Source organism: Arvicola amphibius, chromosome 3 (genome assembly GCF_903992535.2).
Source record: "Arvicola amphibius chromosome 3, mArvAmp1.2, whole genome shotgun sequence".
Classification (NCBI taxonomy): Eukaryota; Metazoa; Chordata; class Mammalia; order Rodentia; family Cricetidae; genus Arvicola; species Arvicola amphibius.
Genome location: NC_052049.1, coordinates 121381536 through 121409513, shown reverse-complemented (window position 1 = coordinate 121409513; position 27978 = coordinate 121381536). Strand labels below are relative to the sequence as shown.

At 37.0% G+C, this 27978-nt stretch overlaps 1 protein-coding gene across 2 annotated transcripts in view; it reads left to right on the top strand.

The window, feature by feature from the left end:
* The window catches only part of Ddx10 (DEAD-box helicase 10), a 150877-nt gene that overhangs the window by 39158 nt on the left and 83741 nt on the right, over positions 1-27978 (top strand). For both annotated transcript variants that reach the window (XM_038322666.1, XM_038322665.1), the window contains exon 13: positions 1063-1534. In XM_038322666.1, coding sequence (XP_038178594.1) covers positions 1063-1534 — 472 coding nt within the window. The remainder of the gene's footprint in view (positions 1-1062; positions 1535-27978) is intronic.

Below are 27978 nucleotides of genomic sequence, written 5' to 3'. Positions count from 1 at the left end.
GGTAGGAATTCTCAATCATTACATTTTGCAGATAAGAAAACTATCTTGAGAGTTGAATATTCTTGAGATTATACAGCTAGTAAATGACAGAGCTGTGCATTTTGAACCTTAGCTCTGTTTCTGAGTTTGTGATTTTCAATAATGAACTTTGCAGTTTCTATTATGAATTATATAGGGGGAAAACAGTGGATAAAGCTGCCATTTATTTATTTATTTATTTGGAGGCTTTGTCTCTCTATGGAGCCTTGGCAGACCCGGAATTGTCCTCTAACTCACAGAGATATGCCCGCCTCAGCCTCCTGCGTACTGGGATTAATAAGGGTAAAGGGGTATGCTCCCACGCCTAGCTTAACTTTTGCTTTTTAAAAGTTGTTTCTATCCATTGGTGGGAATTTTATAAAAATTGTTATTGTTGATCCTTGAAGGAAACATGCCAAATTTTGCCCTTAGGTAAACAAAACAAAACAAAACAAACATACAAAAAAAACCAAAAACAAAACACAATCCCAATATTTCTCCCTTTTAGCTTTTTTAAAAAGAAAAATACATTTTCGTAAGTAAGGATGATGGGCGGTATATGTATTCCTCACAATTTTTGAGAATATTTGTTTTGTCACTCCTCAGCCATGCCTTTTACATTTTATGTGATAGTTCACATTTTACAAAGTACCTTTATACGTTTTGTTAATTGGGGCTTAATAGCACCGTGAGGTAGACCTGGCAGGTGTTATTATTATGTGTTGTGAGGAAGCTGAGAACGGAATTGAAAATTGGATCTAGAATGTGAGCTGTGACCATCTTATTTTTATTTCAGTGCTCTTTTTTTTCTTTTTTTAAATACCATATCAAGTCTCTTGACGCAAATCTAGGAGTTTAAAATATTTTCTATACAAGTATGTGGCTTTATTTTGAACTGTTTAATCTGTCAGAATTGATGTGTCTTAGAGCAATGTTAAAACAAAGCCATGGAAATAGACTTGTACCGTGGAGAAACCTCCATAATACCACAAGCATACCATCACCATAATGAAATAATTACCTTTGTTCTCTTCATTCCTGAAGGTCTCTTGGTCTTGCTGTCGCTCCACGGGTAAGATTTCTTCAAAAAATGGAGAAGCAGACTACCACAGGAGTGGTAAGGAATCAAGTCACTGAAACAGTTGAGCCCAGGGTTCCCTCCCTCAGCAATGACGAAGTAGAAGAATTTCGAGCTTATTTCAGCGAGAAAATGTCCATCCTTCACAAAAGTGGGAAGCAACTAGAAGAGACAGAATGCGGGTTGGCCAGTGGTGAGAGTGAAGAACAGGACGAAGACACAGAAGATGAAGACATGGAAGAGCAGCTGGGAAAAGCAGGAGAGCCTCGCACTGAATCTGATCTCAAAATTGAAGAGGCACAGGAGGATGCCAAGGAAGGACCTGTGCAGTTCTTAGTCAGAGATGATGATGAGGAAGATGGGCCTGATGCTGAGTTCCTCACAGTTAAGCGGCGTGATGTTTTTGGGTTGGATCTTAAAGAAAATCAGTCATTGTCGGTAAGTTTACTCCTAATGGAGTCTTCTCTTGCCTCTTTACTCTGTGCTAATTGTAGACTTTGCAAAGTCATGAGAAGAGCAACTAAGAGGAGCTTAGGGTGAGTGTCTTCGTTGTGTACTCTTCATTTCTGTTCATGTTTAAATACAGGAAAAGTGTCAAAGAATTCTCATATTCTTCCTAACTTCAAAGCTTGAGGTTGTCAACAACAGTCTTTTTTTTAATGGTTCTCTACTGCCATGTTTTGAAAGTGGCCGTAGTGAAGATTGTGGCATGAAGGGCAGTGAGGGTATTGTCATGTTGTGATAATCCTTCACTGTGAGTCACCGTCCAGTCTCTCGATGGACCACGTTAGTATAAACAGCAGTTGTCATTATGTGCACTTTAAAAAATTATTATTTTCTTCATATGTAAGTCCATTTTTATTTTGATCAGATTCACCCCTTCATTGCTTCATGTCTATGCATGTATAATTATGGCCTCTCTCCATGATATATGTGTGTGTGTGTGTGTGTGGTGTGTGTGTGTGTGTGTGTGTGTGTGTGTATGAATCTTTCTGTCTGTTTATAGCTACATCTGTAACATGTATAATAAAAGCCCAGAGGTAGATTGGGGTTCAGCCTGATGATTAAGAAAGCAAAGCTGCCAAACCACTAGATAGCTCTTAACCTCTATGAAATCTTCATACTGAAAGAGAGTGAGTTTCTGTCTCATCTTGCCTTATATTCCTCTCTAGTGCTAGTATTAAAGGCGTGCACCACCACCTCCAGGCCTCTATGACTGACTAGTGAGGCTGCTGGGATTAAAGGTGTGCACCACCTCTGCCCGGCCTGTATGGCTGACCAGTGTGATTGTTTTGCATTCTGATCTTCAGGCAAGCTTTATTAAAATACAAATGAAATATCACTACAATGCACCTGTGTCTATATCTATCTCCATATCATCTGTTTTCTCCTTCTTATATATAACCGACTGAATCATTTTAGTGTTTCCTGCATGCTTGTGGGTGTTGAACTGTCCTCTAGAGCAGAGGCAACCTACCTGGGACCTTACCGCTGAAGTAAGCTGTTTTTTTTCTCTCCAAGAGCTGTTGGCTATTAGTATTTGCATCTTTCTGAATATGAAATGAATTAATTTGTTTAAAGATTATCTGTTTTATGCTCATGAGTGTTTTGCCTGCATATGTGTCAGCATTTCATGTATGCGGTATTTGTGGAAGCCAGAAGAACTTGGAACTGGAGTCAGGGATGGTCGTTAGCCATTAGTTGCTTGCTGGGAACTGAACTTGGGTTCTCTGTGAGGTTAACAGTGTTCTTAGCCACTGATTCTCTAGTCCCATGAAATTATCTGTCTACCTACCTATCATCTGCCTGTCTATTTTTATTTTGTGTGTATTAGAGTTTTGCCTGCATGCATGTGTATATCAGGGCATTAGATCCCTTGGAACTGGAGTTGCAGACAGTTGTGAGCTGCCATTGAACCTGAGTCCCCTGGAAGAGATCACTGAGCCATCTCCCCAGTCCACGAAACTTATTTTTAATGAGATACTTGCTTTTGAGAACCAAGTTAGTATCTTAAGTAGAAATTTCTCATTACTTTTGGTGAGCTCCTGAAAGAATTGAGTGAAAAATTCAGACTGACTCTTACTCATCATAGAGTGTTTCTAAAAATTGCAAGTTACAGCTAGTACCTGATTTTGAACCAGGAACCTTTGGAAAGTGTTTCCTAAAGTAACTAGAGATACAAAGTAGCTGATAGGCTTATTTGAGCCTGACTTATCGAGAGGGGTGGTTTATAAAAAGCATGTCATTTATTTCCTGAATACCCTGTGAAGTAGGTGCTGTTTATATACTGTGGAGCAAAATCCTATACTGACCTATTCTGCTTTTAAATTGAGCTATTTAAAGTCTGTGATTACTTTAAGTAAATGAAATAAGAAAAAGGCTTTGGATTTTATTCTAATCTATTAAGTCAGTTGATGATTGATGTTGGTTGTCAGCTTGACTGGATTGAGAGTCATCAGAAAGATTTGTACAAGCCTTCTCAGCTTGGTCGATCACCTTCCTGGACCTGGGGGGAGTTGGGAGGACCTTGGTCTTAACATAGAGTAGGGAACCCCGATGGCTCCTTGGCCTGGAGAGGGAGGGAGGGGGAGTATAGGTGGAGGGGAGGGGAGGGAAGGGGGAGGAAGAGAGGAGGAGATGGAAATTTTTAAATATAAAAAAATAAACCATATTAAAAAAAGAAAGATTTGTACAGTGCACTGTCTATAAAACACCTTTCTAAAAAGGTAAATTTATGTAATAGATAGTAAAAAAATCTTGGCTTGAAAAAGGGGTTTTAATAATTTTCACAATCCAGAGTGAAATTGTTCATCATTAAAACATTGCTTCATCCCCTTTGTATTAAGTTACTGCATCCTGTTCTTAACCTCAGATTTAACTTTTGTAGTTTTCATGATGACATGTAGATTGTGTGTGTATCATGATGACATGTAGATTGTGTGTGTATCATGATGACATGTAGATTGTGTGTGTGCTTGCTTTCACTGTAGTTACCAGTCCCTTGTGCCTTTTAGTTGCTGAGCTCTACTTCATAGTGTGAGGATTTGCAAGATGTTGATCAGTAGACATTGCTCACAGTTTTTGGTGATTATGACAAAAGCTATGTTTGCACAACCTTTTTTCATTTCTTTGGGATGTATGTAAACTAGTGGGATAATATACATCAGGATGTAAGACAAGTAAGTATGTTTTTCTTTGAGAGAAGCTCCACAGTTATTTACCAGATGGGCTTGTTTGAACATTCCTGAGTCTTTAAAACTCTCAATATTGCTTGTTTTTAAATTCAGCTACCTAGCCAAGTCAATTAAATTTTTATGGTGTTTCCCTTGTGACGACTAATGGTGAACGTCTTCTCACCCTATATTTGCTGTCTGTATATTTTGTGTGGTAAAATATCTATCTTTTGCTTTTTAAGAAATTGTATTGCATATTTGACTGAGTTGTTTATGTATTTTAGATACATATCCCTCATTAGATGTGTTTTGCTAGTATTTTTTTTCAGTTATGTCTTACAAAGAGCAGAACTGTTAAAGTTTGAAGTGTTTATTATCTTTTATAATTTATAAGTATCATATCTGTTAAGTTTGTACTATATTTCTTTCAGAACTTTTAGAGATTTAGCCTTTTATTAAGAAGTAAAATTTATTTCAACTTAGTTTTTGTGAATGGGTCTAAGTCAGGGGCTAACTTAAACTTTGGTTCTTGTTTATTGGTATTCAATAGATTCCTTACCTTTCATAGAAAAGATGATGCTTTTTTTCCATTGAATTACCTTGACTCCTTGTTGAAATCAGTTGAAAGACAATGGGTGTGTGTGTTTGTGTGTGTGTGTGTGTGTGTGTGTGTGTTAAATTTCTTCTGTGTTTGTATTTTGACTAATGACGTCTGTCATGATTGCAGTAGCTTTATGGTAAACCTGAAATCAAATTACTTTCTGTTTTCCAATTTGGTATCCTTTTCTCCACTATGCATTGTAGATGGATGTTTTTTGTCATGCCTGGTCCCACAGCCATTCAGTCCCAAATAAACACACAGAGGCTTATGTTAATTATAACCTGTCTGGCCTATTGTTCAGGCTTATTACTAGCTACCTCTTACAACTTAAATTGACCCATAATTCTTACCTATGTTTAGCCATGTGGCTTGGTACCTTTTCTCAATAAGGCATTCTCTCTTGCTTACTTTGCTTCTGGATGACGACTCAGAATTCTCCTCGTCTGGTTGCCCCACCTCTACTTTCTGCCTGGCTACTGACTAATCAGTATTACTCCAATATGAGTGACAGATCTTTACAGTGTACAGAGCACTAATCCATAACAATACATGTTGGCTTTTTGGTGCCATTACATTTTCATAGGTTTTAAAATTAGCTATTTGATTTGTGCACAAAGCCTGCTGGTGTCTTCAGTAACACTGCATTGAGGTTTTAAATCTGTTTGGAGCCAATTGACACCTCAATTCAAGTCTTTTGATTCTATGAATATGATAATCTTCACTTATTTTTAGGTCTCCCTACTACCTTTCAGCATTGCTTACACATACCACACACATATTTTGTTAGGTTGGTCTTTTATTATTTGGTATTTTTTCTGTACTATTTTACATGAAACTTAAAGAATTTCAGTTTGTGATTTTTTTTTTCTGGCCACCATACAGAAATACAGTTTGGTTTTGTGTATCAGCTATTTTAAACTGACCTATTCTGGTAACATTTTTTTTCCTTGGGAGTTCTTTGAAGTTATCTTTGTAATCACCTTTATTTGTGAACACCAAAATAATAATAATTTTTACCTTCTTTACATCTTTTGTTTCATTTTCTTGCCTGATTATAATTGATTAGGCCCTTAAGAATGGGAGAGTTAAGGGTAGATACCAAAATGTTATTCTTGATCTCAGATGAGAGAAATATTCAGATTTTACCCTTGTATCTGATGTTAGCTTCCAATTGTTTTGTTTTATGGGAAAGTTCCATTTGATTCCTAGTTCAGTAATAATTTTTTTTACCATAAATGGATGACAAATTTTGTCGTTTTTTTGTAATTATTAAGGTGATCACATGATGACTTTCATATGTTGATAACAATATATTGACTGTTTTCTACCCTAGTATTAACCCAGTTTAAATCCTGTGGAAAAGCCTTCACATAAGCATGCTTTCTTTTCCTTTGTTGCTAGATTCTAGTTGATAATAGATATTTTGTTAGGGACCTTTGTTTCTGTTGTCACAAAAAAAATCTATTTTCTTTCTTGACCTGTCTGAATACTATATATTCTAAAGGCTTTTGTTTTACTTTGTCAAATAGTCTAACAGAATAGTCATGTTGGTCATTGTCACTGTCATTGTCCACCACTATTGAATAGTAACAGATTGTTTGAATTCCTTTTAAGGTGTATTTGTATAAAATTGGCATTTTGAAGCTGTATAAGAATTATTTGGTTGAAAGATATTATTGAATTTTTGTAACCAGGAGCATAAATGATTTACTATTAATAATTCGAAATGATAGAGCAGGCCGAGCTTTGTGATTTAGGTAATAGGTAATAGTTTATGGTTTTTAATTATGATCTAAAATTTTGCTTCTATCATACTGTAAAATGCAAGCTTTTCGTAGCCAGATATGGCCCCCTCTTTACTCTGGGCCAGAATAGTATACATGCGTACACATGCTTCCGTGAGCACATGAGTGTGTGGGTGCCCATAGAGGCCAGAAGAGGTCATTGGTTCCCCTGGAACTGGAGTAACAGGTGGTTTTGAGTTACATTGTGAGTGCTGGGTCTAAGCTTGGAGCCTCTGGAAGAACAAGTCTTAACTACTGACACATTTTTCTAGTCCCTAAAGCTAACATTTTAAGCTATGATTTTGAAATATTATGGCATCTTTATCAGACATGACAAGCATGTTGGTTCCATTGATGAGGCACTAATCAAGGCAATTTTTTTCTATTCCTTCATGTTGCCTAATATTATATACAAACAGGTTGAAATTAATGATTCTTCAGCTGAAATAGAAGTAGTTGATGTCCCCCTTCTTTACTTTGTCCTTGGATTTTTAAAATGAGCATTTTTGGGGTTCATGTTAATATATTTTTGATTCTTTATCATCTTTTGAAGGCAGTGGTTTTGAATGTGTCTTTAGCTCAGCAATTTTAATAAACTTTTCATTTTATCTGTTACAATTTTTTTAAGATTTTACTTCTGTATTCCAGCCATTACTTAGTGGAAATTGCTTTTTTCTTTTTTGGTTTCTGGGATATAGAATAGGAAATAATATTATTGCTTAAATGTCTAAGTGATCATATTCCCCTTGGGAGTTTGAGTGCTTGCATAGACAGTTACTTTTGTTTAAGTATGATTGTAGAATATGTTTGTAGATACCATACCAGACATGTTAGAGATTGGTTTCATTACTTATAGTCTAAACTTTTCAATTTTTTTTCTTCTGTCTCCTTGGGAAAAAAAAAGTATATTTGTCAAACTAATTGAAGTTTGGAGTCAGTGGAAATAGATAGGAATGCAGAAAACATGGAATTTGTCTAGTGAGCATATCACTGATACTATAACAATAGTTATTTGGCATTGTATGCCAAATACCTTTGTTATAAACTCTCATTTTTAATGTTTTTTTTTTTGACATGGGGTCTTGTTGTCTAGACTTGATTTGAAATCCTGGGCTCAAGGAATCACCCTGTTTCAACCATAACTACCACATCTAGCAAGTTCTCTTTTTAAACAATGACAAGTAGATGATGTTATCTAAATTTTCACAGAGGCAGGAATAAAAATCAACACAAAGGAAAACTTGTGACACGCAGAAGGTCACAGGAAAGAAAGTGTCCCGTAGACTTGGCTGCAGGCCAGTGGACTCTTACTGGCTGAAAAGTCAGCTGGACTTGCTGAGCACTGAGCTTCTTGAATCCTGCCCTTCTGCCCCAGGATCCAGGTCACAAATGTACACTGCTGCTCTTGGCATCTGCATAGATTCTGGGGTTTTGAACTTAGGTTCTCATGCTTGTCAGTAAGTGCTTTCCTGCTGTGCCGCTGCCCTAGCCTCCTCTGTAGTGCCTTTCACCAGATATACACCAGTGCTAGTTTGTAGCGTGAGGCCATTTTCTTTCCTCTTTTTAAAAAATGACTTTTACTTTTGTTATTATTATTTTTTATTTTATGTGCATTAGTATTTTGCCTGCATGTATGTCTGTGTGAGAGTATAAGATCTCCTGGAGGAGGATTTATAGGCAATTGTGAAATGCCATGTGGGTGCTGGGAATTAAACCTATGTAGGCGTATTTAGGAAGTCCTCAAGAGCCCCCCCCCCCCCCAAAAAAAAAACCCGATAAAAGTATTTTTTTGGGAAAAAGCTCACAATAGGATTGCTATCCTCTGTGGGCACTGGAAGCTGCAAACCGAACTCTGACCACCAACCAAGAGAGAGCTTGCATGTTTTCTCTCTGCACTTATAGTACCTCAAACAACACCCTAATGGGCTGGCACACAAATGGCTATTGGCTGAATGAATTCCCACAACAAACCTAGGTCCTCCGGAAGAACAAGCAGTGTTCCTAACCACTGGGCTGTCTCTCTAGCTCCCTGAGGTCATTTACTTAAATGATCTCTCATGTCTTTTGTTGGACTTTGTTTTGTCCCTAGTATCAAAAGGGAGGGGGGAGGTAAGTGTAGTTTTCTTCCTTTTCTTCAACAGATGATTTGAACCATCTATCATTTAGTTTTCAAAAATGAATTTATTCTTTTTTTTTTTTTTTTTTGGTTTTTCGAGACAGGGTTTCCCTGTAGTTTCTAGAGCCTGTCCTGGATCTAGCTCTTGTAGACCAGGCTGGCCTCGAACTCAGAGATCCGCCTGCCTCTGCCTCCCGAGTGCTGGGATTAAAGGCGTGCGCCACCACCGCCCGGCCAAGAATTTATTCTTTATTTACCTTTTTTTTTCCTATTTTTTACATTTTCAAGCTAAGAATGTTTTGCTTCCAACAGAAAAACATTTAATCTCTATTAAGTAGGTAACAGATCATGATCATGTCTGAGCATCCCCCCTTGCCTCCCAAAACACTGTTGCCATTTTTGTCCCCCCCCCTTCTTTTAGCCTTGCCTGCTGCCTGTTAGAACAGAGGCGACAGACAGTATTGATATACTGTTGGGAATAGAATCTACTGCTTTTTATTTGTTATAATAAATGCTTGAAAACAATGCTGTTTTACTACAGTTCTGATAATGTGGTAGGAATTATTATGCTACATAAATTAAGCTTCAGAAACACATATGTTAGTAAAGTGGCACTGTAATGGGCCTGGAGTATAGAAAGAAATTCTTAAGAATTAGATGTCTGTGAGATAGGAGTCATTTACTATAACTTTATTTGTTCAAGTCTAGCCAGAGTTATGTCTATTCATGGTGTTGTATTTCCTGCCTCTTCATGAATTAATTGCTAGGGTTTGTGAATCACTTCTCAGTGACAGTCACTTTAAGACCTTCTTAAGATTGCTTTCTAGAGTAAAATAGCTTATTTCCTATTACATCTTCTGGGTGATCATGATTAGAATAATTATTTTACCTGATACATTATATCAACTGACTTTTGTCATGAGGACAAGAGAACAAGAGTATTTTCTACTTTAGAAAAATTTTGGAGGATATATGAATTTAAAAATGTTTGTAGGAAATGGTTGGATATTCCAAAAATACTTAGCAAAACCTCACTAAATAGTGCACTCCTGATTTTGAAGAGTATTATTTTTTTTTAGATCTTTCTGAATTGTCATTGTTTTGATCTCTTACTCAAATAGAACTTTGAAAATCAAAGTGTAAAATTTAAACTATCTCTACTCCCAACTAAAAAATTTTGAGGTACTTTTCTCTCTCCCATATGAAAGGAGAGAAGAGGTATTTTATTGCCCAGAATGTGTTCTCAGAATGTTTGGAGCCGACTCATCTAGTTTTTACCCTGTCTACTAGAATCATTGCAGCTATCTAAATTTATATTGTGTTAATCACACAGTTAACTTATTATACTAGTTTACTTTTTCCTGCCCATGCTTCCCTTTTATTAATTAACCCTATTTTATGACAGACAGTGCAGATGCATCTAGCTTTTCTTATTTCTTTATGAAGAGAGATAATGTTTGTAAGTTTTTAGGACTATTAAGAGCCTCCCGTACTCGGAAGCTCACAATTTAGCTTACTGTAGTTTTTGGTATGTTGCTGGACAGTTGTTCCCCAGAGTTGTTATGGCGTATCTGTACACTGTGTGAGGGTGTGCTGCTGTGATTGGTGTGATGAGAGACAGAATGGCCAGTAGCTAAGCAAGAGAGAATGGGTGGGACTTCAGGACAGAGAGAAAGAGGAAGTCAGGGGGTGAATCTAAGTTCCAGGAGACATCAACAGCATGAGGGACAAGTTGGACATATGGAATGGAGGAAAGGTAACTGAGCCACGTGATAGAACATAGATTAATAAGAACAAGCCAATTAAGTTATAAGAGCTAGTTAGAAAAAAGCCTAAGCGAAGGCCAAGCTTTTATAATTAATAAGCCTTTGTGTCATTATTTGTGGGCTGAAAGTCCCAACTGTTACATTTGGTGCTCAACATGGGAGCATGTAAATCCATATAGGGCCTGAGAAAGTTTTTTTTTTTAAAAAAAAAAAAAGGAAAAAAATGTTCTGAGGGCTTGCGTGGGGTTTATGAGCAGGTGGTGTGCCACTGGAGACAAGGTAGGATCACCCAACAAAGCTGGAGCAGATAGACTGGCTCCAGGCATGGGGCTCAGCTCTCACTGACCTGAAGGGGGCAGAGCCAGTCACCAGGCCATGTGCTATGCGGAGATGCTTTGGAGGGCCTAGCTGCTGCTTAGCAGTTTAAGGTTTGGCTCATGTGGTCAGAGAAGGCTGCAGACATACAAAAAGTCAGGTCCAGAGTGAGAAAACCTCTAAACAGATATAGTATGCTTTAAAATGTACTTAGATGCTAAAGAAAGAAAAAAATAGACTAGGCAGTCATAAAAAAATAGTTTAAAAATAATAAAGTCTTTAAATAGAGAGTAAAGTAATATAAAAGGAAAATGGCCACATAAAGATGGGCAGCACACAGGGTGTCTGGATCCTGTACAGTGCTTGTTTACTTTAAATTTTTTAAAGCTAATTTTGTTTATGAGTTAATGCACATTTGAAGTGTCTTAATGCACTTGGCATTTATAAATAATACTATTGGAAGTTTATTGATAGATACTTTTAGGTGGGAATTGGTATTTGTTGGAAATACTCACATGGAGTGCTGATTCAAGTATCTGTTATATGCTTAAGTCTTGAATTGAGTTAGATTGCTTTCCAAAGTAGATGAACTTTTATCAACAGTATATGAGGGCTCCCATTCTTCCATATCCTCACATCATTGGCCATTGCATATCATCTTGGTTATTATTATTTTAGTGTGTATGAAATATTGCCACATTATGGGTTTGTTTCTTTTTGCTTTTCTTTTTGTTTTGGTCTGTCATGTGCATTGAGGCCTTTGGTCTTTGTTTATAGTTTGGTTGATGATACAGAACATAATCATTAAAGGAATACTTGCTCCTTTGTGTATGTTAAAGAAGTATTTGTAAGGGTCTATGAAGGTAGGAATTGAGCCTTCTAAAAAAAAGGGACTCTGGTAATACTTGTAGTTATAAGGGTCTTTAAGCAAGGAAATGCCATGAACAAGGAAAGACTTGAAAATGGCAATGTGCTATGTATGGCTGGACACTAGGTTAATTGTGAATATACATGTAAGAGGGTTAAGTTGAACTTGGTTGTGCCAGTGGTTCCAGTGCATCAGTTTCAGCTTGATAGGTGCATAGGAGTCTCTTAGCTTTTTTTGTTTCATGTGATTTTATAAATTAAGTAATTTACTATGGGTCAGTCTAGTCTGTGTTTAAATTATTGGTAGCATATGGGTTCCTTATTCTGTGCAAACTGATCATTTGATAGTAATTCCTAGATTTCTCTATCAACTTGAAAGATAAATTGAACTTTAACTGAATTGGCCAGAGTACAGTGATTGCTTGGAACCACATCTGGTATGTTGTAGAGGAATTTTGACATGGTTAATAATTTTATAATTTTCCATTTCTTGGGTGAATCAGGGTGATAGTAAGGAATGTGAGAAACATGGCAAAGAAATGCTAATTTTTAGATTGATGATTTTGGAGGCAAAATGTTTTGTGATCTCTTCTTGAGCATTGCTTTTTAATTTCTGTGTAGCTCATTTACACATTAATATCTCTGACCCAACCCATTCTTTATTCTTTTTATTCCTACTATTTTTCCCTTATTCTGTCCCTTGGGTTGTTAATTCATTACCCAGTGGATTTTTCTCAAATATATCCCTCAACTTAACTATCAAAATAATTTTAAACAGTTAATTAGTACTATTAATGAACTTCCTCTTGCTTAATATAATATTCAAGTTACTGATTTGTGGAATTGTTCTAGCTGATATAATGCCTATCAGTCTTCTATGTCTCCTGGTCTTTTCTGGGTATACTGAGCACTGTATACTGTATACACTACTTCAGAGAACAGTCAACACATACATGCAAAGTAAGATTAAAGCAACATTTGCATGATAACTGGATATGGTGGAATAAACTTCTAATAGAGTGGACCTCTAGCAGATAGGGTGCAATTTTGTATGAAATGCAACACTTAAGTACTTTAGAATGAGCAGAAGTAAGCAAAATTTTCAAGAAAGAGAGCCAGAGAGCTAAGAGTTAAGAGCACTGTTTTCTCTTCCGGAGGATCCTTAATTGCACACCTAGTACCCACATGGTGGCTCACAGCTGTTTGTAACTCCAGGTCCAGGGTGCCTTATGCCCTCTTGTGGCCTCTGAGGGCACTATGTAGCATGCACATACATACTGGAAAAACACCCATACACTTGAAAAAAAAAAGTGTTTCCAGAAAGGGCTAGCTGGCATAGTGTAGAGTAAGATTTCCTGTGTTACCAGCTTAGTCCTGAGAATGAGCCATAGTAATCATGAGAGACAAACTCCTGTAGAGGTTTGAATTTTTTCCTAATTTAAAAATTTGTTTTAAAATTCACTTACTTTTTTGGTTATTGTTTTGAGGAAAGGGGCCATGAACAAGGTTGCTAGGGAATGAATCAGACTTCTGGAGGAGCCACAGTCCCTGGAAAGTCCCACGTCGTGATAAGGGAAGTTTAACTTTGTTTGGTCAGCAAATGATAGAGAAGCTGATTAAAAAAAAAAATCAGAAGACATACAAAAGCATTGAGAGTCTGGGATACATAATTAATTACTTTGGCCTAATTGGTGTTGGAAAACACCATAGCTAGCAACTGCAGAATGCTTATTTCTTGGTTTGTATGATATATTTCTTATGCTCTGTGTACTTGATCATATACCTGATCTTATCCAAAGAGTTAAGGAGTGGTACATTGGGTCATTAAACATTTCAAAACATTTTAAGGGTTGAATGTATTAACAGTGTGTACTCCAGTTACAGATGAATATAAATAAAAATCAATAGGACATGTTCAGAAACACAAAATATTGGGGAATTGTGTCTATTTAAAGTTTTCAAACAGTGGCATTGCAAATTATTTGGTTTTGGCCCCTCAGCTGTTATATTGATGAAGGTGATCATTGCTTAATATGAATGACATTCTAATGAGAAATAGGATGGGTTGCATATGGGTTATTGAAATTAATGTCTAGATACTTTGAAGACTAGAATAGTGCTAACAGTAAGAATTTTCATTATGTACTATATGTCAAATATTGATTTATTATACTTGTTTTACCTTTTTCTGAGGAGACAGGAACAAACGTCTATCCATCCCAGGTTGGGTACTGTTGCTAGATTAAAGTTTTTGGTGAGCCAGTGACTTTCCTGGGTTTCCTTACAGGAGGATGGTGGATACCTGTGTATGTGAACCATTGAACAGTCTCACACCAACATAGGTGACATTCTTCCATCAGCTACATAGATCGAGTCCTCCTTTAGGTTAACCTTCTACCTTTGATATATTCTAGCACCGCCAGGGACAACATACTGTTGGGAAGAGAGCGGCTGTAATCTCAGGTGAGGTGATAGTGACCTTTTCTGTTCTGAGAGAGAGAGAGAGAGAGAGAGAGAGAGAGAGAGAGAGAGAGAGAGAGAGAGAGAGAGAGAGAGAGAGAGAGAGAGAGAGAGGTCTTGCTTTGGACAATGTTCCCCCAGTGTCTCTGTACTGATGGATTTTTAAGATGAAGCATCACTGTGGTATTTAATTCATGTCTTCAGTTTACTGACAAAACTGTATTTTATAAGGTAAAAATTTAAAGTGTTTTTGGTAAAGGTCATAGACTGACCCTTTTGTTCTTCAAAAAGTGAATATTTAAATTTTCTATTACTTTGTATGATTGCTTGGCTTTCTCTCCCTAATGATATCACTGCTGCAGGGACGCTCTATAAATGCCAGTAAATATAGCACATGCAAGACATTATAAAGTAAATTCAACGAATCATGTTTTTTTTTTTTTTTTTTTGATTTTTTTGAGACAGGGTTTCTCTGTGGCTTTGGAGCCTGTCCTGGAACTAGCTCTTGTAGACCAGGCTGGTCTCGAACTCACAGAGATCTACCTGCCTCTGCCTCCCGAGTGCTGGGATTAAAGGCGTGCGCCACCACTGCCTGGCTTCAACGAATCATGTTTAATGTTTAAGATTTTGTTGATAAAGTTTATTTTTTGCAAGTGATTTCATATCAGAATTTAAGTATTTAACCATTTAAATAGTACAGCATTTCAACTAGTTTTATTTTAATGAAACAGTTTGCTCTTGAAAGATTATTATTATAATCATTATAATTTTATAGAATGTTTTATTGGTAAGAGAATAAGGCAAAACAAATATTTGAGCATTGTGTTTTTTATTTTTTTTTAATTTTTCCATTCAAAAATTTATACTTCCTCCTCTCCTCCCATTCCCCTCCTGCTCCCCCACTCCTGCTCCTCCCTCCCCCTCCCTCCTTAAGAGAGGGCTGTTTATGTAGAACTTTTCAGCTCTTCATTGACTATGGTGAACAATTCTGTAACCACTGTATAAAATGATTTCTGTCTTAGACTTGTACTTTCTTATTAAAAGATTGATTATAGAGTTTAGTTATGATTGAATCTAACATTTTCAAAATCTGTATCAAGTACAGCTGTTTCTTTGAAAGTTGCAGTCGATGAGAAGCCATATTTAGATTCTGTTATGAAGGAGTCAGTTATTTTTGTGTGTGTGTGTGGGGGGGAACAGTCAGGAAAGCTAATGTCAGAGATCTTCTGTTCCAGTAGTTTTAGCAATGAATGATGCTATAGTAGCTAGCTTGCAGGTGTGGTTCAAGCTGAAAGTCACCGAGTAGCTTACATTATTAAAGGTTTACTTTCCAAATGTATTAATACAAAACCAATGGCAAATGTGAAACCCAAGGTTTCTATTAATTTGCGGAAACATATTGAGCTACAACTGTTGAGATAGCTCAGTAGGTAAGGTGCTTCCCCCTCAGCTCCGTGACTTGAGTTTGATCCCTAAAGCCCCGTGAAGGTAGGAGAATTGACTCCTGAAAGTTGTCCTATGACTCTCATGTGCAGGTCTTGGCACATGCATCACATCCATAATGGAATTATAATGTAGTAAAAATCCCTTTTTAAAATTTATAGTTTTAAAAAAGATTTATGATTTTTATGTATGTTTGTTCCCATCTACTGCAGAAGGAAGCTTCTCTGATGTTGATTAAGACACTGATCCATGAGCATAGCAGAATGTCATTAGGAATCATTTTATTGCTACATTCCTTTAGCAGGACAGTAGCATTTGATTTCCCCTTGGTACGTGGCTATCTAGTTTCAGGTTCTTGGTCACTCAAGCAGTGTTGGGGAAATGGGTTCCATCTCATGTTGTGGGCCTTAATGGTTGGTTAGTCGTGCAAGCTTTGTGCTTCTATTTCTCTAGTACATCTTACATGAACGTCATCATTGTAGATCTAAGGGTTTGTAGCTAGGTTGGTATTTACCTTTCTCCTTTGGTAGCCCACATAGTACCTTCTAGTGCCTAAACACTAGTTAGTAGGGGTGAAGGCTCTATGTAGGCACCAGCTTGACTTCTTCATTTTCAGTGAGTTTTGTAGGTGTTGTCTTCAGCATTATGGCCTTTACCATCAGTTTATGGGGAACAATTAATAGCATTGGCAATAGGCAGGGTTGTTAGGGGTCCCCATGGGGCCCTTTTGGCCACCAACTTGATAAGATGCAACACATTCTCAATACTGACTTCATTTGTTGATAAAAGATTTTTAGTTTGGGCTCTGTCTCCCCATTATTTGGATTCCATTTAGAATACCTTCATATATGTGTATAATTTAGAAATCTTCTACTGTATTAGGTTTCCATATGATCCCACAAATGGCTCTTATTTTTAGCTGTTCCTCCCCAATCCCTCCTCTCTGCCATAAAGCCTAGAATATTGTTTTTCTATTTACAGTTTGCTCTCTCTTCCTCCCTCCCTTCCTCCCTCCCCTTCTATAAATATAAATATATATGTGCACTCATATATTTATATATAAATATATATTCAAATATAAATATATATGTGCACTCATATATTTATATATAAATATACATACATACACACACACACACACACACACACACACACACACACATATATATATACTTGCACTTATTTCTGAGCCAATTGAGCTTATAGATGTTTATGAGTAATTTTTTGCATTGTTCCATTATGGCTTTTCTGGTCCTTACATAAAGAAGGTTTTTTTTTTTTTTTTTTTTTTTTTTTTTTTAATGAGACAGTATAGGGGAATAGTTAATATTGACTCAGTAGTAAAACTTCAAGAGTTTAGATTTTAATTCAGCCATGTATAAACTTTGAATTTCTTAGGTTGGAAAGAGGGGCTAATGTTAGCACTTGCTCAAAGGGTCATTCAGGGACTTAAATAATTATACTTGACAAATAAATACCGACTGCTTTCACTTTAGGTTGTTTTTCTTTAATTCTGAAGTGAAGGAATGTTATTCAAGGCCATGGGAAGTCCACTCTTTTTAATATTCAGCTACTGGCTATACTAATTTTCTTTTTAGTGTTTCTAATGTTTTCTACTTTAAAGATGTTGTTCAAACCATAGGATTGCTAATTTATAGTAAGCTTTATTGAGTGTGATTTGTGTTGGCTATTTAAAAAGGAATATGTTGACTTGGCGATAATTCGACCAGAGATTGTTTATTAGAATGCTCCCAGACTGCTGGATGGTGCTTCCATAGAAGAAGGTATGCCAGTGCACATATGGTCCTGCATACACGTCGATGTAAAGCTCACTGGCATCACAGTGTATTTTTTAACTGCCGTGAGATTATAATGAACTCTTTCATTAATATTTGTTAGGATGAGTGTATAAAATAAACAAGAGATAATTTTAAATCAAACCTGTGATTTTACTGGGTACTTTATTTCCATGCTGTTTATTTAGGTTTTGTATGTAGTAGAACCCACCTGTTTTAATATACAGACTTTACATGGTACTGCATTTGTAAATTTGTTTCTGCAGCACCTTTATAGGTCTACCATTGCAGTAGTGCACGGCCAGTACTTTTTCACAGTATTCAGGGTGGCTTCTTTTAGAGGCCCTCATCAGTACAGCCTGGCTGAGACAAAGAAGGTAGTGATCTCCATGCTGCAGAGGGTTTGTCCCCATATTCTTTCTTTATGGATTCTGACGCCCCTGAGGGTTTTTTTTTTTTTTTTTTTTGCTAACTTTACAGTTGAAGAAAATATGACTTTGTTTTAGTAAATCACATCTGTCCTGTCTTAGTTTCTCTAATTTTATTAGTCTTAGTTGAAAGATAACTAAGTTGTAAAGTCATTTATTTGGTAGACTGGTCTCTTTGGTAGTTCCTCACATACCTGAACACACATTAACGATCTCTTGATATAGGAAAGTTGTGAACAAACTTCAGCACAGACCCAGGCTACAATCAAAATTTGCTGAAGTTTTCTGTGAAGTGGTTCTTAGGGAGGGGTGTGGTCTTCTGAAGCCTGCAGTCTCCGTTTATCTCAGGTAAATTGGAGCATCCTAATTATAGCCTGTGAAGAATTCCCCAGTCACCTTCATTTCTGTCCTCTGTCTCCTTCCCAGTCTATTTAAAGATGTTTAACCTCCTAAGATTCATGTTTGATATCAGAACAACTGATTTATAAAAATGCAGTTGCTTCTCTAGCTATTTGTGTAAATTATATGTATTAATTACAGTTTTATGCAATTATTTGTTTAAAATATACTAGTAACTTTTTTTTTCAGTTGGAGGTTATTTTGGGGGATTTGGTAGCAGATACACGTATTTGAAACTTTTCATTATGATAATTTCCATATTTGTCAAGGTTCTAGGTCCAATTGCCAATATTTTGTGACCAAGTGTGCCCCTCAAGGATTTTTGTCTAAGAGGGTATTTAGCTTTATCAATACCAACCTTAACATTTTTGCTGTCTTGGGGCTGGAGAGATGGGACAGCAGTTAAGAATGCTTCCTGCTTTCCTAGAGGACCTGAGTTCAGTTCACAGCACCCATGTCAGACTGATCACAGCTGCCGGTAACTCTAGCGCCCAGGATCTGGTGAGCTTTTCTTGCCTTTGTGGTACCCACTCATGCACGCACGCACGCACGCATGTACGCACCCACATAGCAGATTCATACACACATAAAATAAATAAGATTATTAAACAAAATAACATTTAGCTGCCTTAATAATGAAGTTTCTCTTAATTGTCTTGTGATTCTGTTTAGATTTGACCAAACTCATTACTTCTACTCCCAGACTGTCACCTTAGAAACTGTTTTTCTCCCTCATTTTAATTTTTTTGTTCTTGATACCTCTTCTTGCCATGAAGAGACTATTATTTTATAAGAAACGATAGTTAACATATAACTGCACCTTTGTAGGGCATAATTAAAGATTTCAATGCATGTATCTAACATATATACATGTAGACGTGTAGTAAACCACGGTAGTTATATTTTATCACCTGAATGTTTCTCTGGCCTTAATTTATTTGTCTTCTGACCCTTAAAATTAGTTATCCTCCATTTGTTTCATGACTTTTTCCTCATCATCTGTTAGCTTCAACCTTTTTCCTGTCTTCTATCTTCTCTCTGTGTATATAATTCTTCAGCAATTAGACATTTAGTTACATTGTGTTTTTGACTTTCCACACTATCTACTTGGCAAGATTCAAACTAGCTTTAATTTGGGTCCAACTTCCCTATTTATGCCTCAGTACCACAGCAACCTTGGCTGTGCCCCTCATGGTTGCATTTTAAACCATGGTGATAGCATCAAATTTCCATTGTTTTTTTTTTTTAGCTTCCTGGACCATCATTCCTTCTTTACCTTATTCTTATGATTGCTGGAAGGAAATGTATATCACTTAATACCAAACTAGATTCTTGGTGGTAAATAAACAAATTCATGTCCATGACTATTCAAGATCTTTGATACTGTGTGTGTTTCATTTAAAAAAAATCTATATTATCAATTTACAAGGGCTTTAAAATACCATACATAAATGCATATCAAATGTTAAAACAAACTCAAATAAAGCTTTTGGTTTGGTGAAATATCAGGATGGGGAAAGTGCTGTAATGCGGGTGTGTTTGTGTTCTGTAGTACACTATTACAAATACTGACATATTGAAAGTGCTGTAATGCGGGTGTGTTTGTGTTCTGTAGTACACTATTACAAATAATACTGACATATTGAAATAGGAACTTATTATTTCACTTCCCTAAGTCAGAAGTGTTAAATTAAATCCACTCGGCTAAAAGCAAAGACTAAGCAGCACTGAGCTTCTTTCTGTGGGGAAGGGGTGAGCCTTTGTCGTGTCCTCTTCAGCCACCAGAGGTTTCACAGGCATGCCCGAGGCTCATGTTCCAGATGATGCTAAATTCTGTTAACATCACAGAGTTCTAAGCTTTATTTTAGTCATTGCTGTATAGTTCTTCTTTAATGAGCAGAGCCATTCACTAAAATATGTTGAAAAAATTATTAGGAGTAGAAAATTGAATAAACAAAGTAATTCACCAAGCAGGTGTTATACTTCTAACTATGTAACAAACCCTAATTTTTATATGGGCTGCCTGCCGCAGTATGTATTTAATTAAACAGATGGTACAAATGCAAGGTATGAATGAAAAATTTTCAAATGTTTTCCATTTCATTTTATTATGGCATATGATATAATCTCATAGAACTTGGTTAGTCTTTTGCATTCTCTTTTTATAATTAGGGGATGGGCTGAGCAGCTTTCAAAGAGTTAGCCACAAATCTCTGTTCAACTTCATTGAGTACTAAAAGCAGGGATGCTTTTTAGGAAGACTTTTAAATCTGTTATGAAAATAATTCTGTTCTGTACACACTTTTTTCTTTATTTTGGAGAACAAGCAATAGTCTGGAGGTAGCGCCTCCCCCGCCCCCCCCCCCCATATGGTCTGAGACAGTTTATTTTGCTGGGTAGTAACTGTTAGAACTGTAATATTTTTTGGTCCTCTGATTCTAATCTTTCTAAATATTTGTTAATGTCAACTTTAAAAATGTTTTGGCCTCAAAATACCTTGTAGTAAATTTCTTGCTTGGTGAGCCTACCTCTGTATTGTTGTGTTGCTCTCAGTGATTTGTTTCTGATGAGAGCTCCTTGTTAGATGGAACACTTGGAAAAACCATGGCCCATGAATTTAGGATTGTAGAGAAAGGGCTTAGCAGACTTGTCTTTGTAAAGCATTTCAGCAGCTCTAGTGGGACTGTTCCTGCTTCAAGTTAGGGACCTTTGACTTCTGCTTTTTTGGGGTAGATAGAGGATGAAGGAAACAGTGTTACAGAGTAATAAAACACTGATAGCTTGGAGATCTATCCATGCAGATTCCCTGCAGCATATATTTGGTAAAAGCATAATGTAGAAGCCATGATAAATATACTATGAATAAAAAATAAAGTTAATACTTCATTAAGTACATGTAGATGACATTTTCAACAATAATATATTAAAAATCAAAGTTTGAGTTTGTACTTTTTATTAAAAGTGATCATTATTGATACTTAATATTCACTTGAACTTCTGAGTTGCCTTTCTGGCAGTTGGAATAGAATATTAGTCCTTTTGGATCGAACTTGCTGTTCTTGATCTTCTTAAATTATTAAAAAATGAAGGTCTACACATATTAAGCTGAAAATTATTAGCAAGTCCTAGCTGTCAGTGCTTTTGACAGTCCTAGTAGTATACATGGGTAACGGTTCATTTGCTCAGTCTGAGCAATTTATTGACTCTCTAACTATTGAGAGCATTAATGTTGCAGCCTACCAGGTCTGAGTCAGAGGTAACCTTTCTTTACCCATTCCTTCCAAACTCTAATGATTTGCCATAATCACCTTATAGAAGACATTCATTATAAAGCTCTACTGGAGAGCAAATACCTTGACCTTATTTTAAACATTAGATATATTCTTCTGAAGTTAAAGAAAAGAACATTTTGTGCAGTAAAAAACATTTCACTGTTGACTTTTATTACAAGTGCTGTAATAATCGGAAAAGTTTTCACCTAGTACCTACTACAATCACTCTTAATCTTAATTTGTTCAGGGGGTTTTAATGGTGTGAAATGTGTGGGCATCTTAATTCTCCAATAATTTTTTAAAGAAATTATTTTAATGGGAGTCTTTCTTGATCTACCTAGAAAAATGCTCAAATATGTCAAAATGAAAGTTAATAATTAGTGACTGCTTTCTTCTTAACTAATTTCAAATAAACTAAAATAGTATGATTGGTTGATGTATTACTCCAAGAGTAATTTTCTAGATATGCATCAAACATGGATTAAGAAAAAATTCTCCTCTTTTTAAAACATTGTTTGTCTCTTTCATCTTTAACTAAAATAATGAAGAGTTAAATTTGGTGTCACAGAATTGTACGCTTAAATCCTAGAGACAACAGTGGAAATAGTCATAGTTACCCTACTGAATAATTTAAGATTTCAAAAAATGCTAAGGCCTTAAGGAAAAAAGGCCATGAGTGTATTTTATTTTTAATAAAAGGTATAGCCATAAATTCTGACAGTGAGATCTGTCAAGCTAGCTTTGATCTTTGGTCTAGAGTTTGTGAAACTGTTGTGATCATCATGGGATGAGAAAAAGGAGTGGGCGCTAGGACCCAGTGAACGCTACTTTAAATCTCCATCATTTCACTTTCTGAATATGGTTGCCAGATTAGGAATTTACAAAAGTTATGTGAAATGTTCTCCATGTTCTGCTTTTAACAGATACTTTCAGTGCATTTTTTTGGTGGTAGGATGAAAAAAAACAGGAATTCTAGAAGCAGTGTTTGTTTTCTTCTAAACCTGTATTTAAAAAAAAAATCTGCTGAAAAGGAGTTCATACACCTTTATTAGATCTTGATCAGTTTTTCTTTTTTGAACAGTCTGCCCATGTAGCCCAAGCTGGCCTCGAACTCAGGGTCCTCATGCCTCAACCTCAGGAGTGCTGGGATTACATATGTATATCACCATGCCTGACAAGTCGCTAAGCTGTTAACTTTATTTTAAATATAATTGTTATCATTTGAAATTTTCATACATATATTTTGGTTGTATTCACTCTCCACTCTCCCTCCAGTTCCTTCCAGATCCACTCCTACCTCTTTACTGACTTATTTTCCTTTCCTTTAAAAAAATAAACACATCAATAGCTGGGCAAGGTAGTACATACTTTTAATCCCAGCATGGGAGGTAGAGGCAGGTGGAGCTATGTGAGTTTGAGGCCAGCCTGGTCTACAGAGTGAGTTCTAGGACAGCCAGGGCTGTTATAAAGAGAAACCCTGTCTCAAAAAAGCAATAAATAACATCCATCCATCCATCCATCCATCCATCCATCCATCCATCCATCCATCCATCCACGTCTCTTTATATGTATACACACATACAAATACACACACACACACAAACACACACACCAAGTCCAATTTGTGCTGTCCATATACTCCTGGATGTGATCATTCATTTGAGCATGGTTGATCTATCAAGGGTCACACCTTAAAGAAAACTGACTCTGTCCCTCTAGGAAGCTGTCAACTCTCCATAGCTGTTTAGTAGTGGTGGAGGCTTCTGAGCTCTGTCTCCATGCTAGATTATTGATTGACATGATCTTGTTCAGGCAGCATAAGTACTGTCACTTTTTGAGTGGTGATAATCTTGTGATGGCCACGATACACTATTTTACTTCAGTCCTCCCTAACCCTTGACTCTTAATTCCTCCTTTCTCCCTTCCACTGTATTTCCTGAGCTTTGGGGAAGGGGGTTATGTAGATGTCACTTTTGTGGTTGAACATTTCCCTCCTATTGAGTGGACCTTGAGTCCAATTAGCTAGGTGTTTGTTACCACTAGGATAGAGGTGCCACTTTGTACCTTTAGGGCTGTCTTTCTGTACTGGTCATTGTTGTAGTTTATGGATATCACAGCTGGTTAGGACTATTGATTGCTTTATTCCCTTGGCAGCTTACATAGTACATTTTGGTATTATGAAAGCAGACTGAAGAAAGGAGACTTTCTGGTTTTTGAAACTATTATTTTTTCTACTGTCTAAAAGATGCTTCTAAAATAATTGAGTTATCAGGTAAGACAGCTGCAACCTTCCATATCCTGTATCTGAAGTGTGCAGTTTTTTTCAGGGTTGCCTTTCAGTAGCTTAAGATAAATGCCTATTGCTGAACAAATAAAAGTTATTTTCATATATATAAAATGATATGTATTTCTGCCTTCATGTTACATAATAAATATTTTGTTGTTTTCTTGGAGAATATTTGCTGATATGGTTCACAGTGAAGTTCCCTTTTCCTTCCTTTTTTTGAGAACTGACATTGTTTAAAGGTTCCTGAAGTACTGTCAGAAGCACTGGTTTTTTCCTCCTTGTAGATAGAATAATTCCTATCAGTAGAATATCTTTGATTCATGCCTCAAAGTCATTCTAGTCACTAAACACCTGGTACATATGAATCTCTTTTTCTTCAGCTTTTTGATTGTTTTTTAGCTTTGTTTTGATTTAAAAGTCAGCTCATAATAGTTGTAGTCCTATTTATTTTTGAACAGAATTCTTTGTAATGCATGCCTGTATGCAGAGCACAAGTTTAGTGGCCTCATGTTTCACTGTGACTTGCAGAGCACTTGATGAGTTCATAGATGTAAAGGAAGATCTCTATTTCTTTCTGTCTCATTTCGTGGCATCCAGGTTAGGATGGGCACTGTCGAAGTGGCACTGGGAGGTTGATGCGATCTGAGAAAAAGTGCTACTGCTGTCTTAATTTCCCAGGCTTCTTAAACTCTCATTTGGGCTTTCTTCTGTTTACTCTCCCTAGTGTCAGGAGAATTCATAGTGCATAAACATTTTTTCAAACTCTAAAAAGATACCTCTAAAATAATCAAGTTATCACATAAGAATCTATGGTCATAGAGATGTCGGGAATGACTTAACATCTGAAAGTTATTATGTATTAAGGATGTACTACATTCACCAAGTACCATGATCTTTCATGTTGACTGTTTTAGACATCTTTTAAATGGGCTAGGAAACTGTGTTTTAAAACTTTTTTTATACTTGTGCTATGCTATATGATAACCAAAGTCATTTGCTAAAGGAGAAGAAAATTTTGTAACTAAACCAGGGTATTATATATATTTTTATTGGGGTGTTGAAGAGAAAAAAATTGAATTTGCTCAAAATGTAGGGGTAAAAGCAATTACTGTTTCAAGTAAACATTCTATACCTAGGAATACAATAAACAGTTCAGGTTTGATATTTGACAAAATAGCTATTATTCAAAGAGAAAATGTTATGCTTTCATAAGTTTTAAGTTATTTGTAGAAAATATAAGTTAAAAAGGTTAACCTCCTTGTGTTGGCTAGTCTTTATCAACTTGATAGAAGCTAGAGACATCTGGGAAGATGGGACCTCAGTTGAGAGAGTGCTTCAATTAGAAAGGCTGTAGGCAAACCTGTGGGAGCATTTTTTTTAAGTTATTGTGGGAGGGGCCAGCAATTGTGGACAGTGGTAGTCTGCTGTATATAAGAAAGCAGGCTGAGCAAGCCCTGGGGATCAAACCAGCAAAGCAACATTTCCTTCATGGTCTCTATTTCAATTCCTGCCTTGAGTTCTTGATCTAGTCCCCTTGAATTATGGATGGTGGTGTGAAAGTGTAGCCTAATGAATCCTTTCTTCTCCAAGTGACTTTTGGTCAGAGTGTTTTTATCGCAGCAATAGAACATATTCCAAGCATGGAACTTTCATTTTATTGGCTGTCTTCAAAGAAAAAAATTTCAAAATTCTTAGACTTGGGCAAATAGACCATGTTTTGTTTCAAAAGCAGAACATTAAAAATTCTTTCATAGATTCTAGAATGTAAGCCTTTATATTTTATTATATTTATACAACCTAGATTCATGTTCTCTGTAGATAACTGTCTTAGATCAGTAGCAAAACAAAATTAGCTTTCATTAAATAAAAAGGTTCCTCCCATGTTAAGTGTGGTGTGCCACACCTGTAGTCTCAATGCTCAGGAATTACACACAATTGTTAGGCACTATTTGGGTGCTGGAAGTAAAATCCAGGTCGTCTGCAAGAGTAGCAAGTGCTCCCAACCACTGAACCAATTTCCTCATCCCCCCTTGGGTATGAATTAGTCATAGAATATTCAGTTGCAGTAAGATTAGGCAGCTCCCCTCATATTAAGGTGGACAAGGCAACCCAAGGAATAGGGTCCCAAGGGCTAGAGATAGCTGCTGTTCCCACTGTTAGGAGTCCCACAAGAAGACTAACCTACACAACTGTAACATATATGCAAAGGGTGTAGGTCAGTCCCATGTAGGCTCCCTGGTTGTAGGTTCAGTCTCTGTGAACCCCTATGAACCCAGGTTAGTTGATTCTGTGGGTTTTCTTGTGGTCTCCTTGTCCCTCTGGCTCCTACAATCCCTCCTCTCCTCTTCTGATGGATTCCCTGGATCCACCTAATGTTTGAGTGTGGGTCTCTCCCCATCAGTTGCTGGATAGTGTCTCTGACAGTTGGGGTAGGCATCAACCTAGAGTATAACAGAATGTCACTAGGCATCATTATTTCCCCTCCCTCCCTCCCTCCCTCCCTCCCTCCCTCCCTCCCTCCCTCCCTCCCTCCCTCCCTCCCTCCCTCCCTCCCTCCCTGTTGTGTTTGTTTCTGTTTTGGTTCTCCCTCTGGGCTATTCAACTTCTGGGTCCTGGTGTTCCAGGCAGTGTCAGTGGTGGGCTGCCTCTTTTGGCATGGGTCTCACAGGTTGGAGTACTCCCACAATTTCTATGCCACCTTTACCCTGGCACATCTTGTAGGCAGGGCAAATTGTAGGTCAAAGTTGTGTGGCTGGCTTGGTGTCCCAATTCCTCGACTGGAAGTCTTGCCTGCTTACAGGAGATGGCCAGTTCAGACTACATATCCCCTATTGTGTGAGTCTTAGCTGAGGTCACCCTTGAAGATTTCTGTGAGTTTCCATTGCACTACCTCACCTCAAGATGCCTCCCTTTCCAGTCCTCTCTTGCAGTCCTCTCCCCCAACCTCTTCTGTTCCCATCCCCACCCGCTACCAGTCCACCCGTGAAATCTATTTTCTCTTCTCAGGGAGAGCTAAACATCTCCCCTTGAGCCTTCCTCATTACTTTGCTTTTCTGGGTCTGTGGATTATACCATGGTTATCCTTTACATTATAACTAATATCCACTTAGGAGTGAGTACATTACCATGTTTGTCTTTCTGGGTCTGGGTTACCTCACCCAGGAAGATTTTTTTTTCTAGTTCCATCCATTTGCCTGCAAATTTTATGACACCTTTGTCTTTAACAGCTGAATTATACCCCATTGTGTAAATATACCACATTTTCTTTATCCTTTCTTTGGCTTAGGGACATCTAGGTTGTTTCCAGTCTTTGGCTATTATGAATAAGGCTGCTCTGAGCATAGATGAGCAAATGTCCTTGTGGTATGATAGAGCATCCCTTGGTATCTACCCAAGCTGTATAATTATCTTCTGTTGTATACTTTCCACAAGATTCTTTTGGCTTCACCTCACAAATGCTGGGATTATGGAAATGTGGCACCAGGTCCACGTTACATGAGATTTTCATGGACCTTCAAATTAAACAATATACCGAAATAAAGTTACAATATAGACCTGAAACACAGGAAGAGGAATATATCGAAATGATATTCTGTCAGCTCTTCAAGATGAGGTAGCATCTCTACTCTGAGGCTGTAAGTGTGAGGGCGTAAGTCACAAACTATCCCACACCAGTTTGTAATTATGATTAATAGAATGGTTATTTATTTGAAGGGGGAAAACTTAAAGATCACCGTCCCAGACAGCAGCCCTCTGTGCAATCAGGAAGGGAGCCTAGTCGCCGGAAGCCAGAGAGGGAGTGGAGGGAAGTGGCCATGTTTTTAAAGAGAGAGACCACGCCCCAAATGGGCTGGTATCTCAGCGGCTATTGGCTGAAGGAGCGGAAGGAGCTCCCGCAACATAAGTGTAATAATAACCTATTATTTGCTTAAAACTATGGTGATGACACAACAGTTATAGGGCTGAATTTAAAAAAAAATAGGCTGCTTCGAGTTGTACTGAATCCTCATCTTTTCCATCTTTTGTCTTATTAAATATAAGCAAAATTAATCATAATATTTATATTATAGAGAAGAAAATACTATGTTTCCTATGCCTAGTTTTAGATCAAGTATAAATTTCTTTGGTAACATTATGAGATGACAGTATGCTATTAAATTTCAAGTAAATTAGGT